Source organism: Hyaena hyaena, unplaced genomic scaffold (assembly GCF_003009895.1).
Source record: "Hyaena hyaena isolate Hyena2069 unplaced genomic scaffold, ASM300989v1 scaffold_385, whole genome shotgun sequence".
NCBI lineage: Eukaryota > Metazoa > Chordata > Mammalia > Carnivora > Hyaenidae > Hyaena > Hyaena hyaena.
The window spans coordinates 718,669-736,847 of NW_024081022.1; the positions used below are offsets into that span (position 1 = coordinate 718,669).

At 46.8% G+C, this 18,179-nt stretch overlaps 1 protein-coding gene and 1 long non-coding RNA gene across 3 annotated transcripts in view; one reads left to right on the forward strand and one right to left on the reverse strand.

The window, feature by feature from the left end:
- GON4L (gon-4 like) overlaps positions 1-18,179 on the reverse strand; it is a 69,820-nt gene that overhangs the window by 25,506 nt on the left and 26,135 nt on the right. For both annotated transcript variants that reach the window (XM_039251325.1, XM_039251324.1), the window contains exons 6-13: positions 18,007-18,081; positions 17,774-17,824; positions 15,055-15,105; positions 14,629-14,724; positions 13,745-13,864; positions 13,003-13,173; positions 8,989-9,181; positions 2,453-2,554 (exon numbers count right to left, since the gene is read on the reverse strand). In XM_039251325.1, the coding sequence (XP_039107256.1) occupies positions 2,453-2,554; positions 8,989-9,181; positions 13,003-13,173; positions 13,745-13,864; positions 14,629-14,724; positions 15,055-15,105; positions 17,774-17,824; positions 18,007-18,081 (859 nt within the window). The remainder of the gene's footprint in view (positions 1-2,452; positions 2,555-8,988; positions 9,182-13,002; positions 13,174-13,744; positions 13,865-14,628; positions 14,725-15,054; positions 15,106-17,773; positions 17,825-18,006; positions 18,082-18,179) is intronic.
- LOC120244673 lies at positions 4,427-6,183 on the forward strand. The gene is made up of 2 exons (XR_005531599.1): positions 4,427-4,550; positions 4,851-6,183. It is a non-coding gene; the product is annotated as an uncharacterized LOC120244673 (long non-coding RNA).

An 18,179-nucleotide genomic window follows, 5' to 3' on the forward strand; every position in this document is an offset into this window, starting at 1 on the left:
AGAACCCGACGTGGGGCTTGAACCCATGAACCGCGAGATCATGACCTGAGCGAAAGTCGGACGCTTAACCGACTAAGCCACCCAGGCGCCCCTTACACTTAATTTTTAAGTGCTGTCATCCCCATGAGGATATGTTCTCCTGCAGGGATCATACTATGGTAACGTCAGACACAACAGGATATGACGCAGGACAGAACTGGAATTCTACACGAGGTTTTACTGAGATCACAACCCTACGACAAGGAAGGACAGGCCTTCATCCAGGCATCCCAGAGACGCTCACGATCAATGGGCAAAACCCTGTGACCGCAAACCGCACACACTCCCAGAGAAGCCACAGGCTGGGGGAGCGGCCAGGAGAGGCGGCCACCAGAAAGGACACATACACCTGTGTGGGGCGTGAGCCAGGAGAACCATCCCGGTTGGGAGGGTCCTCCTGAGAGGGGAGGCAGGGACAGTGTGCTCCGTGCTCCGGGCAGGGAGCCACCGGCAAGGAGGACCACTCCCGCGCCCGGCAGGGGGGAGTCAGCACCAGAACTGAGGCCAGGGCTTCTTGGAACAACTCTTCCCAGGGTTTCTGACACTAGACTTCCTCGGTCTTCCTCACACTTTCCCAGACCCTCCTTCAGTTTCCTCAAAGCCTAAATCCTCAAGCCTTTTCATTCTACACTGGGGTCCTTTCAACGCTTCCTCTCACCCACTTGTCCTAACTACCAAATAAGGGAGATCTTCGTAAAGGAAACGGCACGCTACATTTTTTTAATCTTTTTATTTTTTTAAGTAGGCTTCCTGCCCACACAGAGCCCAACGCAAGACTTGAACTCACAACCCTAAGATCAAGAATAGAATGTCTGGGGGCCCTGGGTGGCTCAGTTGGTTGAGCATCTGACTCTTGATTTTGGCTCAGGTCATGATCCCAGGGTTGTGAGATGGAGCCTCATTTCAGGTTCCTTGCTAAGCAAGGGGCCTGCTAGGGATTCTCTCTCTCCCTCTCGCTCTCTGCCCCTCCCCGACTCGTGCTCTCTCTTTCTCAAAGTGAATAAATAAATTTAACGAAAATCAGTACTTCCTGAAATACATGTGTTCTGTCATTGGTAACATAGCCAATGAAGTAACTTTTGAACAAATGTCTCCAGCCAAGTCATTTAACTATTTTCCATGTCTCCAATATTTCTTTCTTTACCCACCAAATTAAACTGGTATTAAATCAAAGTAGTATTTTTCCTTTTTTGTTTTGTTTTTAAGAGACAGACAGTGAGCAAGCAGGGGAGAGGAGCAAAGAGACTCTTAAGCAGAGCCCGACTTGGGGCTTAATCTCACAACCCTGACATCATGACCCGACCTGAAATCAAGAATCAGATACTTAAACTGACTGGACCACCCAGGTGCCCCCAAGGTAGTATTTCTAAAATCCAAATCAGTTCCTATTGATTTCCTGCCTAAAACTCTGAGCTTTTTTTTTTTAATGATTTATTTATTTTTGAGACAGAGAGAGACAGAGCATGAGTGGGGGAGGGGTAGAGAGAGAGGGAGACACGGAATCTGAAACAGGCTCCAGGCTCCGAGCTGTCACCACAAAACCTGATGCGGGGCTTGAACCCATAAACCGTGAGATCATGACCTGAGCTGAAGTCAGACGCTTAATCAACTGAGCCACCCAGGCGCCCCTCCTTTTTAACAGATTAAAACTCAAATTCAAGGTTCTCCAGACCTGAACACTGCTCACCTTCCATACCGCTGCTCACTCGCGCTTCCACACCCAACTACTTACTAGTTCCAAGCCCAGTACTGTGGCTTCACCCATGATTTGAGAACACTCTTCTACCTGTTTGCAACTTCCATCTGTCCCCAATCACCCCAAATCTTTTTTTTTTTTTTTTAAGATTTTATTTTTAAGCAATCTCTACACCCAATCCAGGGCTTGAACTAAAAACCCTAAGATGAAGAGTCACATGCTAGGCACCTCTCACCCCAAATTTCTTATTCTTCCTTCAAAACTGAGATCAAACGTCCCATCATGTGAGTTCTTCCGCAGCCCACCCACCCTACTGCACACCATCCGCCAGGAGATTACACCCTCTGTAGCCACTAGTAACCTTACATACAGCCTATCATGGCACCTATCATTCTGTATTATAACTTCTTCCGTTTGTATCACCTCCTGAGCTCAGGTCCTGCAGGGCATACAGGCCACTCCTTATTCATGGTGGCATCCCAGGAACTATCTCTGCCAGACACTGGACTCAGTGTGAGACTGTGGGATGTATAAATGAATGACTGATAGGCTTCCAAATACATATGTAAATTTAAAGTGTTACAGAAATAAATGTGTAGAGTAAGGTTAAATGTCTCAACCTGAATGGGCTGTAAACATCACTCTCAAAAATCTACAAAGTAAACAAAAGTAGATGTGGAGCAAGCAAAAGCAGGTTCACAGAAAGCACAGACTCACTGGTGATCCTCACTGCCCGGTCGGTGCGGAAATCCTCTGTGTCTGGCTCATCAAGGTCTTCCAGGAAGTTGTACTCTGGATCGTCGTCATCATCGGCCTCATCTAGGAAAAAAAAAATGCCACACACTCAGTCCCCACTCTGAACTCCCATCTCTAGTGAAAATTTAAGATTTTCAGCACTGTAAGAATCTACTCCAGTAAAGCACATTTATTCTTAAGTTTTTAAATAACTTTTTCTTCTCCCCCCATGGTCACACAGCTCGTTTCCCATAGCTGACACATCTCACCTACTCTAAAAAGCCAAATTCTTTCCTTCCTTTAAAAAAGACTTAAATCTGCCAAACTGCAGCAAAAGCCAGAAAGCTGAACATATAATTTATCTCGTGACCATACTTTGAGTAAGTAGTGCACCTCATGAAAAGAACACTTTTGTAAAACCACTTTTATAAAAGCACAGAGGGGCGTCTGGGTGGCTCAGTCAGTTAAGTGTCCAATTTCGGCTTAGGTCATAATCTCGCTGTTCAAGAGTTCAAGCCCCACGTAGGGCAGCAAGCTGACAGTGTGGAGCCCACTTAGGATTCTCTCCTACCCCTCCTCCACTTGCACTCTCTCTCAAAAATAAATAAACTTCAAAAAAATAACAACAGGGGCACCTGGATGGCTCAGTCGGTTAAGCATCTGACTTCAGCTCAGGTCATGATCTCGCAGTCTGTGAATTTGAGCCCTGCGTTGGGGTCTGCGCTGATAACTCAGAGCCTGGAGCCTGCTTCAGATGCTGTGTCTCCCTCTCTCTCTCTGCCCCTCCCCAGCTTGTGCGCTCTCACGCATGCTCTTTCTCTCTCAAAAATAAGTAAATAATGGGGTGCCTGGGTGGCTCAGTCAGTTAGACATCTAACTTCGGCTCAGGTCATGATCTCACAGTCCGTGGGTTCGAACCCCGCGTCGGACTCTGTGCTGACAGCTCAGAGCCTGGGGCCTGTTTCAGATTTTGTGTCTCCTTTGCTCTCCCCTTCCCTACTCACACTCTGTCTCTCAAAAATGAGTAAACATTTAAAAAAAAAATTAAAAATTTTTTGAGAGAGAGAGACCGCGTGAGCAGAGGAGGGTCAGAGAGAGAGGGAGACACAGAATCTGAAGCAGGCTCCAGGCTCTGAGCTGTCAGCACAGAGCCCGACACGGGGCTCGAACTTACAACCCGTGAGATCATGACCTGAGCCGAAGTCGAACGCTTAACTGATTGAGCTACCCAGGCACACCTTTTGTTATTTTTATTTTTAAGTAAGTAAACATTAAAAAATAATAAGTTTAAAAAATAAATAGGGGCACCTGGGTGACTCAGTCAAGTGTCTGATTTCAGCTCATGTCATAATCTTACGATCTGTGAGTCTGAGCCCCACATCGGGCTCTGTGCTGACAGCTCAGAGCCTGGAGCCTGTCTTTGGATTCTGTCTCCCTCTCTCTCTGTCCCTCCTCTGCTCACGCTGTCTCTGTCTCGGTCTCTGTGTCTCTCTCTCTCAAAAATAAATAAATGAATAAATAAACAAATAAATGGACAATAAAAGAAAGAGAACTAAAAATATACAAAAATAGCACACGTTTTGTTATGTTCAGGCACAGGAGAAATCCTGGTGTTTCTTTACGACATAAGTTTCTCCAGTGCCGAGCCATGATCTCTGAATAAAACTCGTGAAGCAGTCACTGGATTACAGAATTGTTACACGAAGGTGGTATTTTTTCCAGGACGTTAGATGAGTGCCGTCTGGCAGAACATTCTGCGATGATGGAAATGTCCTACGCACACACGGCGCAGTAACAGCAGCTTCCGGCAACAGGCGGTGCCTGAAAACTTGAAAAGCGGCTGATGCCACCAAGCAGCTGAATTAAAAAGACAGAAAACCAAGAAGTCCGCCAACGGAGGACAGCCCAGTTCCTTCCCACTGTGCAGCCACTGGCCGCGAGGGCTGAACGTGCGTATGTCGCAGCAGGAAACGTCACGGCTGAGTGGCTCCGTGCAGGGAGCAGGTTACAGGGGCAGAAGGACCCAGGCCCTGCCGCGGGGAAACCATCCAGGTCCGGATGTGCTGAGCGCACACAGGAAGTAAGTGACGGACAGAACTTACTTTCTCACTTTGCACCCCTCCACAGTATTTTCCCTTTCTGTAAAAAATGAGTACCTTCCATTAGAAATGAAAAAATATACACACATTTTTGATTCATTATTATTGGAAAATCTGTTCTGATTAACCCCAATCGAAGCTGATATTTTTGACTCAACGTTTATAGTCAAGTTATAATATATTAATTTCCACTGTCCACGAAGTAGCTATTTAAATGTCAAGTCTTTTCATCCATTTGTGCATTCATGTCCCCAATAAAAACTCTTCAAATCCTCACGCAGGGACTCCTGTCTTCCCGAGCTCTAGGGACTCTTTGTGAACACCTCCTGATAAACACACCGAGTGAGGGATGCCCTGTGGGAAGGGCCAGGACAGGCAGACAGCGCGGGCGGGTTCGAGCCCCACCTTTGGATGGGAGGCCGGCACCAGACACGCCGCACCGACGGGCCAGCAGAGACTCTCCGAGCACCCGTTTGGCAAACACGTTGAAAAGTCTTTCACGAAGGTTTCTTCTGAGCTCTCAGCTCTCAGTTCCCTGGCTGTGGCCTAGGCCCTCACTCTCCAGCTGATGCACAATATCGGCATCCACCCAGCTGACCTCAGTCTGTTCTCCGCCTCCAGTGCTGTCTCTCAATTATTTTTGGCAAACAAGGCTCTCAATTTTAATAATATGCAGATCAGATGGTACCAGGAACATGTAAAAACAGCCACGTAATGCTACAAAAACAGACCAGCATATGGCTAAAGACAGGGACTGGGATCTGCATCTGCATCATTTCCAATTTGTCCGCACTCAGTTATTCAGCTCGTAGATGGGGGGGGGGGGTGTCCACACCTTCCCTACTCACTGGCTCTGTGTTCTCTTTTTTAATCCATCCTAATACATAAACAACAACACAAAAAATACTGAGTTTTAACAAAAGAGGATCTCCACCCTCCCTACTAACCGTTACTCCATTTTCTCAATGAACCCTCACCATACACGCTCACTTCTCCCAGATCAGCAGTCTCCAGTCTTTAGGATGAGTGAGAATTAGATCCCTAGGCCACACTCGTTAAGAGATTCTGATTCAGTCAGTAAGAGGGGAGGCCCTGGAATCTGTATCTTTAATTAACACAACCCAGCACGCACACCTTTCTGGTTCTAGGGATGATGCCATGAGCAGCACGACCTTGGATCCCAAACTCCTGACACCTGAGACTCTGGCCTTTCCTCCTCAACAGCCACCAGCCAAGGTGACAGAAACCAGGGAGAATCAGGGCACCAAAGCTGCCACCACGGAGAATGCCACGAGGACCTGCTACCGTCATATTGGGCCTTAGCTCCAGCCTGGGGACTGAGCAGCAGGCTTCCCGAGGCAGAGTCCCATCCACCGAACACTCCAACCCTGACACCTCCTTCACTGGGACACAGGCCTTGAACACGGAGCTGGGTTCGAACCTTAAGCAGGTGTAACACTGAGCAACGCAATGAAATTCTGAGATATCTGTGAAACGGAAAGGACCACACTTGTCCCGGGCATGGCTTTCTGCGGAGATTCTGAGCCTGGGTGTCATGGAACTTGGGGTGGGTTGGTAGGAAAATAAATAAATGAACACCAAGAGATTTACAAATCCCGAAGTAATATTCAATGAAAAAAATCTGTGATCCTTCTGGATCATGAAACTGTCATTGTGGGGAGGGGCTTTCAGAGTTTTGTTGTTCTTGTTGTTTATTTCTTTGAGTGAGGGAAGGGCAGAGAGAGGGAGGGGGGCGGGGAGAGAGAGAGATTTCCAAGCAGGCTCTACACTGACGGACTGAGCCACCCAAGCACTTCTCATAGTTATCTTCATACTATTGATTTCTGTCCACAAGGCATGCACTGTCACAGCAGAGAGCAGAAGACTCCTAGGAGGACATGCCCCACAAGACCCTAGTCCACAAGGTCACCCGTCCCCTCACTCACCCGCCCCCCTCCTCACAGGCACTGCTGCCAAACATCCTTCAAAGTCCGTCTCAATTACCACCTCCTTCACAGGGCACTCTGACCATCCTGAACAAGAATTCTCTGTCCCTCTTCTAGAATCAGCGTTTATGCCACTTTGATGGCGTAAGTGAGTTCCTTCAACTTCATTCACCTGGAGCGAGTGGACCAGGCAGCATTCAATACATGGCTCAATCTGACAAAACGATCATGCTCCTTTCCCTTTCAGGATCCGAGCACAGTGCCTCATAGAAGGAAAGTAGTCCAAAACATTTGCCAAATAATGTATAATATAATTATTACAGCTTCCTAACATATATTCAAGGAGGGGCGAGTGGGTGGCTCAGTCAGTTAAGCGCCCAACTCTTCGTTTTGGCTCAGGTCACATCTCAGGGTCGAGACATGGAGCCCCGTGTCAGGCTCTGAGCTGGGCGTGGAGCCTGCTTGGGGTTCTCTCTCCCCGTCTCCCTCTGCCCCTCTCCCTAGCTCTCAAGCACGCACCCTTGCTCGCTCTCTCTCTCAAAAAAATAAGTAAGGTATATTCAAGGACTCTTTTTCATTCACTTATCCTGACTTATTTCTAGCCTCACTACGAAAATATTTACTCAGTCTATGTCCGTCAAAGCCATTCATTGTTTACCTTGAACGATTACTCTTTTCAACACATAAGTCTTACAATAGTCGTTCTCAGAAGACAGGGAAAAGAACAAAAGGTGGGCTCTGCAGGTTGTCTGTAAGTAGATTTTTTTTTTAAGTGTGAGTCTGCCACAAGACAACCAATAAGAATGTTCTGGTCAAAAAAAAAAGAATGTTCTGGTCACTCTCCACTAAAAAGTCAGAAAGAAACCCTAACAAATTTGCCCGATTCCATCAAAAGCATGTGACGTCATCCGGAATCCCTGTAGACTAAGACCACCTCTTACACCATCTAGAGCTCAAGAAGCTTACTGCACAAACTCAGGAACGATACCCAATTAATTTCCACTGTAGTACACATAGAAAATCACCAAAGACAACTTTCATAACGTTGATTTCACTAGATTAAAGTAGCAAATTCCTGGGGCACCTGGAGGCTCAGTCAGTTAAGCATCCGACTTTGGCTCAAGTCATGATCTCACGGTTCATGGGTTTGAGCCCCACGTGGGGCTCTGTGCTGACAGCTCAGAGCCTGGAGCTGCTTCAGATTCTGTGTCTCCCTCTCTCTCTGATCCTCCCCTGCTTACGCTGTCTCTCTCTCTCTCTCTCTTTCAGAAATAAAACATTAAAAAATTTTTTAAATAAATAAAGTAGCAAATTCCCATAATATTCTAGAAGAGCGAAGGTTGCGGTAGGGGTTCTCACACCATGACCGCACGTGGTCAACACTGTTTCTGTCTGAGCGCTGCTCCGTCCCCACCTCTGGAAACAGCATCACATCTGGAACTGCCTGCCCCCCCTCACCACTGCTGATGCCGCTGACGCCACGCGGCACCAGGAGAGCGGGCCCGTGACCGGAGCTCGCTCTGAGCTGAGCCGGCGCATCTTCCAGATGGGGGCCTGCAGGAGGAGCCCCTCTGGTGTGGAGACAAAGCAGGAAGTGAATGGTGAGCTGAGGACCACAGTGCCCGCCTTGCACGTAAACAGGCCTGGGCACAGGACTCACCCACGAAAAGAAGTCGAGACACTGGCTCCAGAGATGGAAGGAGCCACTCAGGGCCTCGAAACCACTGCCGGTTCCCCTGCCCTCCCCAAGTCCAGTTTCATTCGACGTACACACAGCACAGTGGCGGCTGGCACTGCCACGGGCGTCACACAGGCCCCCGACTGACACAGCAGTCCTCGAGCTGGGCAGTGCACCCTCGGGCAGGCACATATAAAATTATTTCTGCATTTATGTTTCAGGGGACACCTCTTAGCTTTCCAGTGGTTCTCAAAAGGCCTCCGAACCAGTACCCCGTAAGGAACACAGAGCCCTACGCGGACGGACAGGCCGCACGCGCGCCAAGCACAGCACAACACAGTAGCGTGTCAGATCGCCACGCTGTGCACCTGCAACCAATGCAGCCAGTATGTCAACTTTGCTCAAAAGGAAAGATTCTCCCAAAAAGAGAAGGGAACTTCAGCACTGATATAAAGTAAATTGCGAGTTCATGGGGCGCCTGGGGGGCTCAGTCGGTTAAGCGTCCAACTTGGGCTCAGGTCATGATCTCACAGTTCGTGGGTTCAAAGCCCCGTGTTCAAGCCTGCTGACAGCTCAGAGCCTGGAGCCTGCTTCAGATTATGTGTCTGGCTCTCCCCTGCTCACCCTCTGTCTCTCTCTGTCTCACTCTCAAAAATAAAGATTTTTTTTTTTAATTTTAAATAAAGTTAAGTTGTGAGTTCAATAAAATACTTAAGTTCAGCTCCGACTCACGGAGCTCCGACTCACGGAGCTCCGACCAGAGTGGGGAGCGCACACACACACACGGCCACTCACCCTCGTTCCCCACGTCGTCGTTCATGAGCCCGCCCAGCCACACCTTCCAGTCCTCGTCGTCGGCGGTGTTGGGGTCATACATGTCCGGCGTGATGTCGGGAGCCCGGAGCTCCGCCTCCAGCTGCCCTAGGGGCACATCTTTGAGAGGCATCTTAGAGCGGGTCCGGAATGCAATGAGGCTGTCGTCCATGGGCTTGGCAACAAAGAAGGGTGAACACGTGTCACTCAATGCCTAGAGCTCCCAAATTCTCCAACCTCCTCGCACCTCCGGCTACCCCTGCACTTCCCTTCTTGGCTTCATTCACAAGCTCTCCTCTCCCAAAAAGCTGGGTTTCTTATTCTTTGAGAAACGGTAAGGACAATGACATCAGTTCTTTTTTTTGTTTTTTGGTTTTTTTTTTAATGACATCAGTTTTAAAACCCACATTTTAGGGACACCTGGGGGGCTCAGTTGGGTTGAACGTCCATCCAACTGCTGACATCGGCTCAGGGGATGATCTTATGGTTCCTGAGTTCGAGCCCAGCATCGGGCTCTGTGCTGACAGTGCAGAGCCTGCTTGGGATTCTCTGTCTCTCCCTCTCTCTGCCTCTCCCCCACTCACACTCTCAAAATAAATAAACATAATATAATAAAATAAAGTCAACATTTCAGTAACATCTGTAACAGCTTTACTGAGATATAATTTCCATACCATAAAATTCATCCTTCTGACGTGTATAACTGAGTGGGCTTCACTGTATTCATAGAGCTGTGGGACCATCACCAGTATCTAATTCCGGAATATTTTCTTCACCCCTAACGGAAATCCCAATCCAATTAGCAGTCACTCTCCCTTTTCCCCTCTCCTGGTCCCTGATGCCCGTAACCTATGTTCTGCGTCTACACTGGCGCGTGCGGGACGCAGCATATAAACAGAATCATACAGCATGTGCGCTTCTGCCTCAGGCTTCCTTTACTCAGCATGATATTTCCAAAGTTCATCTGTTCTGTAGCCAGTGATAACTGTTCAAAGTCCGCACATCATTCCTCTTCATCGCATGCTAATGTCCCGCTTACACTTTGGTGTATCCACACCTCAGGAAATGAAAATCTGCTGTTTCCACTTCGGAAAGGTTATTACGAGTAACACCACAATGAACGTTTGCGTACTCATTTTTTACTTGGAGATATGTTTTCAATTCTCCTGGAGTGGACTTTCTGGGCCATAGAGTAACGATGTTTAATTTTTGGAGGAAACACCAAACCATTTCCCAAAGCAGCCGCGCCATTTCACGCTCCCGCCGGCACCGTGTGCGGGCCCTCCACCCCTCCACGTCCCTGCCAACACCTGCTCCTGTCTGTGCTGCTCCCCCCAGCCGTTCTGGTGGCTGTGAGGTGCTGTCCCATGCTTCGCATTTGCATTTTCCTAATGACTAATGATGTGGAGCATCTTTTCACGTGCTGATTGGCCACCTGTAGGTCTTCTTGCAGAAGTATATCTATTCTTATCCTTTGCCCATTTTTGGCTATTCTGTGTCCCTTGCATTTCCACGTGAATTTCAGGATAAGCTTATCAATTTCTTCCAAAAAAAGGAAAAGCAGCTGGGCTTTGGACAGGGGTGGTGCTGGAGCCAGAGGTTAGTTCAGGAAGCTCTCTCTGGATGCCTGCAGCTATCTGCTAAGTCTTCTGTCTCCTCCCCTGCTCTCCCACCTTAACCATTTCCCACACCTTAACCAAAGTGGAGTTTTTAATTGTTTTTAATGTTTATTGATTTTGCATGTGTGCATGGGTGTACTGGGGTGGGGGGGGGAGGAGGGGCAGAGATGGAGAAACAGAGACTCCCAAGCAGGCTACGCACTGTCAGTGCAGAGCCTGACGAGAGGCTCGATCTCATGAACCATGAGATCATGAGCTGAGCCAAAATCAAGATTAGACACGCAACCAACAGCCGCCCAACATACGCCTGATGAACAGCTCCTTCTAATTCAGATCTGGGCTCAAAGTCAACAATCCTGAGATCAAGAATCACATGCTCCACTGAGTGAGGCCTTTTCTGATCATCCTATGTGAAGTATCTGATGGGCATTACCTTACTTCTCTTTTATTTAGTTCTGATTTGAAAAGATTTGTTTATGGTGTCTCTCTCCAATAGACTATAACCTCCAAGAGGAAAGACTTTTTCTGTCTTACGCTGCTATTCCCCAACTTCCGTCTTCCAGCAAGTATACGAATGTAAAACACTACCACCCTCTGAACACTATGCACTTGGCGACAAAGCACTATGATTAAATTAAATAAGCCTTTCAGAGGCATTCCATTCAATATTCTGTTTTTAAATTTTAGAATGGACATATTTCTCATTAACCTACAAGACTGATGGAGGAAACCTAGAGCATTAAAACAAACTGGCTGTATGGTGGAATTTGAAAAGTCCTCAACTGACACTGACCATAGCAATGACTGTTTAAAGCAAGTATAAACAATGGATGCTTAGTGGGCAAAAAGATGTTTGGCCTCAAATTATATCCCATAAGATACATATTAATTTAACGATGGAAAAATAGGAACATTATCAGGAAGAAATCAAGCAGACATCACCGTGACCATGTGACCACACTTCACACAGCGGATGTCACATGCCTCCAGACAGGATGCACTAGAATGGACATAATTGCTTCTGTGCGGCCTGTGCCAAAAATGCATAACCTGAATCTAATTATGATGAAATATCAGAAAAATCGAAATTGAGAAATATTCTGTAAATAATAGTCTACACAAATAAAAAATGTCAAGGTTATAAAAAACAAATAAATGCTAAGAAGCTGTTCTAGACGAAAGGAGGCAAAAAGGGGCACCCTGGCTGGTTCAGTCAAAGGAGCAAGTGACTCTTGATCTCCAGGTCGGGAGTTTGCGCTCCATACTAAGCACAGAGATTAGTTTAAAATAGAATAAAATAAAAATAAAATAGAATAAGATAAGATAAAGTAAGGTAAGGTAAAACAAACAAAACAAAATAACAGACTATGAGATAAGACACCATGTGTAATCCTGGACTGGGTCCTACATCACAAGAACTTGTATCTTTTGCTGGAAAGGACACTATTGGGACAACTGGTAAAGTCTAAAAAAAGACTTCACTAGATTAGATAATATTACTTCTTGTCATAATGGAATGTCCTATTTTTTTTTTTTTTTTAATTATTTCTAGGAGAGAGAGAGAGAGAGACAGTGTAAGCAGGGGAGGGTCAGAGAGAGAGGGAGTCACAGACTGAAACAGGCTCCAGGCTCTGAGCTGGCAGTCAGCACAGAGCCCGACGCGGGGCTTGAACCCACGAACCGCGAGATCATGACCTAAGCGAAAGTTGGACGCTTAACCGACTAAGCCACCCAGGCACCCCGTAATGTCCTATTTTTTTTACTTTTTTTTTTTATGTTTTATTTATTTCTGAGAGAGAAAGAGACACAGCGTGAACAGGGGAGGGTCAGAGAAAGAGGGAGATACAGAATCTGAAGCAGGCTCCAGGCTCTGAGCTAGCTGTCAGCACAGAATCCCATGCAGGGCTCGAACCCACACATGAGATCATGACCTGAGCCAAAGTCAGACACCCAACCGACTGAGCCACCCAGGTGCCCCTGGAATGTCCTATTTTAGAGAATACATACGCAAGTGTTTGGGGGGTAAAAGAGCATCGTGACTACAACATTAAGTGACAGGAAAGCAAGTGTGCAGACAGAAAGAGAAAGTGGCACAAGCTACAGCGCAGCCACGGTGAAGGTCAGGACGTGGGGACTCGGCTAAAGGGAACGTGCCCTGTGTTCCAGTTTGAAAAGTTCTCCATCACGTACCTACTACTTCCCCAGGGGCTGTGATTCTCCCAGTAAAGCAGCCTGAACCAAACAGAGGATCAAAGACCTGCAATTTCGTTGACTTCCTTGTTTACCAGAATTGCCTGTTCTCTCCTCTCCCTTCCCAACCGGAGCAGCCGCTACATGACCCCATCAACGTCACCAGTGACAGACGTACACTGCTCACCTGGAAAGAGTCCATGCACACCGGACTGGAAGCCAGCTCCTCATCCACGGCGTGCAGCTTCTCCATGAAAGTGCTATCCTTGCTCTGCTTGGGCTTTGGGGGAGGCGGGGGCCCCATGGGCACGACCTCGGCGCTGATGTGCCTGACGGCAGGTGTGGGGACTTTCTCAGCCTGATTGCAAGAGGAAACCATGTTAAAAAGTGAAAGGGAAGGAGGAAGGAGAAAGAGAGGGAAGGAGAAAAGAGAAACAGAAGAAGCAGGGAGAGAAGGGTACATCTTTCATATGCCAGCGATCCTTCTCTTCCTGTGTAGACAGAGTTATGTAAAAACAAACACGCTGTCAATTATATTAATCTAATTAGGCTCTATCTTATCTCCAGTGAAGCCAACGGGATGCTACCTAAATGATCGAAAGTAGAAAATCTAACAAAATGGCTTTAGGACAACATTAGGAAAAAGACAAAGGTGGGAGAAAAGAAACCGCAGTCACCCGCATCTGGATGCTCAGAGGACTCAGAAAAGCATTCTCCCTATCGCTGAGTTTGTTTTCCTCTCAACTGCCGGCCGACTTAAATAAGGACTCTGAAATCGGAACTGTCTGATGAGTCACAGGCACCGGGAAGGCAACAGCAGCATCAGCGGTCCCGAATCTCGTGTGCTCACGGGGGCCGGCTCAGCACCCCACACAGCCACCCTCCGCGCGGTCACATCCCCCTCGCCGCTCTCGCCCGGACCGACTCACCTCCGGCAACACGCCGCCCTCCTCGTCTGTTTCAGTCACCTCCGAGGGCTGCCTCAGTCTGGACTTCTTCGCCCCACGTGGGGACGAAGCGGTGCTTTCGACATCACTTTCCAATAAACTCTACAAAACAAACCCAGCTCACGTTCACGTTCCCGCCCCTGCCGCACTCCACGGCGTCTGAAGGATCTCAAGAAAATGAATCCATTAAAAAAAGAAGAAAGAAAGAAAATGAATCCATTTAATCAGAGTAAAAGAAAATAAAACTCAAACAGAAGTTTAATATTCGGAAGGTGATCAGATTGGTATCATCAGAATTATAAGACGCTGGTTTAAAATCCTGTTACAAACAAGTCAAACAATCACTAAGAAACAATATTACACAGCAAAGAAAACGAACAAACCGGAGCTGTCAGCAATGGTACAGAAGAATCACGAAGGGTTAATGATGAAACAAAAGGACAGACAAAAAGCCGGACGCTGGGGAGTGCAAACCCGGTCCGTCACGTGGGCTCGGAAGCAGCGCGCGCAGCACTGCCCACCTGGCAGCGGAGCTACAGGGAAAGAGCAAGCGGTGCGTGGAGGCCACGTGCGGGGACACTGGACAGCGTCTGGGGAGCACTGGCTTTATCACTGTTTAAGCCGAACGTGAAAACGCTTATTCTGTGCACAGTTCTAGACGTTAGATGTGTTGTGCTACTTCACAATACAAGACATGAAAAGGGAGTAGGAAGAGGAGGAAACACCTCACAGTCTGGGATTTATGCAACGAAATGAGCAGAAAAAAGAAGTGTGCCTCGGTCCTCAGAACAGATGACAGCACTAGGAGGCCTTGCGGGGCCTCGTTTCTTGTCCATTAGCAGCTAACACTCACGGGAGCCACTGACCTCTTCAGCCGTCTCATCTTCTTCTTCATCATCTGGCTGGTACTCCTCATCTGAGGAGTCGTCTTCTTCCAGGTGGATATCCACAAACTGAGGGGGCTACATAAGCACAAGTATAGAAAGAAATGAAGTTACAGGAAACACAAATCATACGTATTTGGAAAGTAAGAGGAAGAAAGCAGAGCAGGAGAGACAGTAATCCTAACAGCATAATGAGCAGCTGCAGCAAGTTAACAAGAGACAGGGTAGAGAGGTTCCTAGCATGAGAGTCAAACCTAAGAGGAATGGAAAGGAAAAAAAACAAAGATCCAATTAAAACGAAGATAGATTCCCCCCTCCCCCAATCCCAAATTAAACAGAAAGGAAGTACTTAGGTTTCAAAACTGATAAAGTCTTTCTAGAAAAAAGAATTACCTCTTCCAAGTTTACCTTAATTTCATTGGCCTTCTTAATTGGTGAAATATTCCATGTTGGAATTACCTACCAACAAAGAATATAAATAATTACATTCTCTTAACCGAAATAGACGGTTTTTCATTTTTACCTTCTCTTCACCGTCACAAAGAGCCGCCCACATACCTAACATGCAGGTGCAGTGATCAGGGAATATGAATTCTCTTTAAGGGTACGCGCTCAATTATTTGTCGAAACTTGTCAGAAGAAAAGGAGAGAACAATCTACTTCAATCTAGCAGTTCTTCCTCAAACTTAGTAAGACTCTCTATTATTAACTATAAATGGAAAAAGCATCTGCCTTGCCTACTTTATTTACTTATATATTTTAAGTAAACTCTACCCCCCACTGTGGGGCTTAAACTCACGATCCTGAGATTAAGGTTCACATGCTCTTCCAGCTGAGCAAGCCAGGTGCCCCTGTCTTGCCTACTTTATATCACAGCTTGGGGTGACGTGGAATAATGAATTTGAAAACTATGTGTGGGGCGTGTGGATGGCTGAGTCGATTGAGTGTCTGACTTCAGCTCAGGTCATGATCGCACAGCTCATGAGTTCAAGCCCTGCAATGAGCTCTGTGCTGACAGCTCAGAGCCCGGAGCCTGCTTCAGGTTCTATGTCTCCCTCTCTCTCTGCCCCTCCCCAACTCATTCTCCCTCCCTCCCAAAAATAAACATTTTTTAAAAACTACTTATAAACTATAATAATACACATACCTAAGATACTATAGGTGATAGCCTTTTTGACATCAGATTTTTCTAATCAATTACATAATCCAACGTAAGTATGCCTCCCAAGAGCCAGCCTCCCATGCCGGACGCTGCCTCCCATGACCAGTTCTTTAGGAAGGATTTAGGGGTAAAGTATCAAGTTGTCTTCAACTTATTTTCAAATAGTACAGGAAAAAAAACAAGAGATAGACATAAAGATATAAAGGAATACAGCAAAATTTTACAGTTGTTAAATCTAGATGAACTCTAGATTCACTATAAAATTATTTTAATTTCTTGTATGTTTTAAAATAACAGAGTTGGGGTGAAATGTTTTTAAAGAATTTTTTTAAGCCTTTTACATGCTGTTGACAAAAAACGTCCCTGGCGCAATTTCTTGACCACTTAAGGTGACCCAGTGAAAACCGGGTTATGAGCGCAATTCATGGAGCCTCAGCCTCTCCATGCCTCCTCCTGCGTGTCCCAGCCCCTTCCCTTGCTCTGTTGAACTAGGCCCAGTATAGGGTACAGGGGATGATGTGGTTCAGGTCCTCAGCCCTTCCCACATGTTTCTAAACCAATCCGGTTCCCTACTGCCAAATCCATCCGAGAGGCGGGGCAAGGCAGACTCGCCAGGTGTGCTCGAGTCCGCCTGCCGAGCATTAAGAAGCAGGAGACTTGGACTTCAATCCCTGCTCTCCCACATACACTAGTGTCTTGGGCTGTCTGACTTCTCTGTTCTTATTCACGGTTAGTAAATACAACCCAGAGCCCACTTTGGATCTGTTTCCAAATCAAATACGGAATTAATTTCAATTATACTCTGTACGTCAGGCCGACTTCACAGAACTCCCGCCTCACTGACAGCTGCTTTCATCATAGCTACCACATGCTCATTTGTGATTACTTCCCAGAGAAAGATGAAATTTCACTAAAGACAACTGGGGTTAGCTGATTACACAAAACAATACAATGGCTGTCAAAAACAAGCCAATGCAATCCCTGGCTGCATTAAGAGCAATATGGCCCGTGGAACCTGGAGGGGATAACCTAACTTTACTCCATATTAGTTAACGTCTGCAGCAGGACACTCCACTTGAGGCACACTTTTAAAAGGACATGGACAAAGTAGGCACATGCAGAAGGATCAGATTCGTGTATATACCCAAAGCCTCCTCACACGAAGACCAATAAAAAACTGGGAGACATTTATCAAGAAAAGAATATTACAAAAAGACGTACTAGTTTTCTTCTACTAGAGGAAAGGTCATGTGGACTTATTTCTTCTATTCAGCTGCAAAGAACAGAACCGGAAAAAGACAGTAACTCCAACACACCACAGGTCCACAAGGCCAACCTTCCCTACGACCGGAGAGAAAGTGGCCGCCTTGGGAGTACCGCTTGCCTATCACAGACGCCAGGCACAAACTGGACATGTGCTTGCTGAGCAGGATTTAAAGGGGTCCCAGCATCTGCACCAGAATACTCCAGAAGTCTTCAAGTGGCTCTCATCTCTCCGTGTGCAAAACAGCTAGCTGCTGGTTCCAACAATGCATATTCCCAGGCCTTACTTCCAGCTCCCTGCTCCGGGTCTGAGGCGAGCCAAAGAACACGCACTTCCCGTGAGTAGTCCTGAGGGACCCCACACCAGGGCCACCTTGATGCAAGTCCTCCCTGGAACATACTTTAAAAAATACTACTCTAAACGCTTCGCCATATATGACACAAATAGGATAACTGACCCTGCTCGGTGCTTTCAACCGTCCTAAATGGTTAGCTACCCAGTACCGGCTAAAAAGCAAGACATCTACACCAACTGAGATGAACGATAATGATTCTGTGCATTGTCTCTGCTCATCTTTCACAGGTATTTCAGGACGCAAACCCAGGCCATAATATCTCCTTCCTATATTTTTTCCCCTGCAAATAATCTGTACTTAGATTTTATTTACCAAACTAAATGAAGAAAAAACACAGAACACCCACCACTCCTTTTTCCACCACTTCCTTCAGTTTAGAGCGTGTCATTTTGGGCTCCTGAGGCAGGGAAAATGAAAAGAAAACAGTCAATAAAAACCATCATGTGTACCTGAGGTTTTGAGACGCTACCTCTGCCCCCAACCATCAAGCTATTTACACACTCCCAAGTAACATCCTGCGTGCAGCCCCGTTACGTAGCTCTGTTCCCTGACATTGAAGGGTAACAATCGACTACTCACAAACATGGGCATATCTTCTGTCTCACTGATGGCCGCTTTCATCATAGCTACCACATGCTCATTTGTGATTACTTCCTGGAGAAAGATGAAATTTCACTTTATGCAACAAAGATGCATAATGTAGACAATACTCAGTCCTCCATAACCCTGCTAGAGTGGATACATGTCCACTC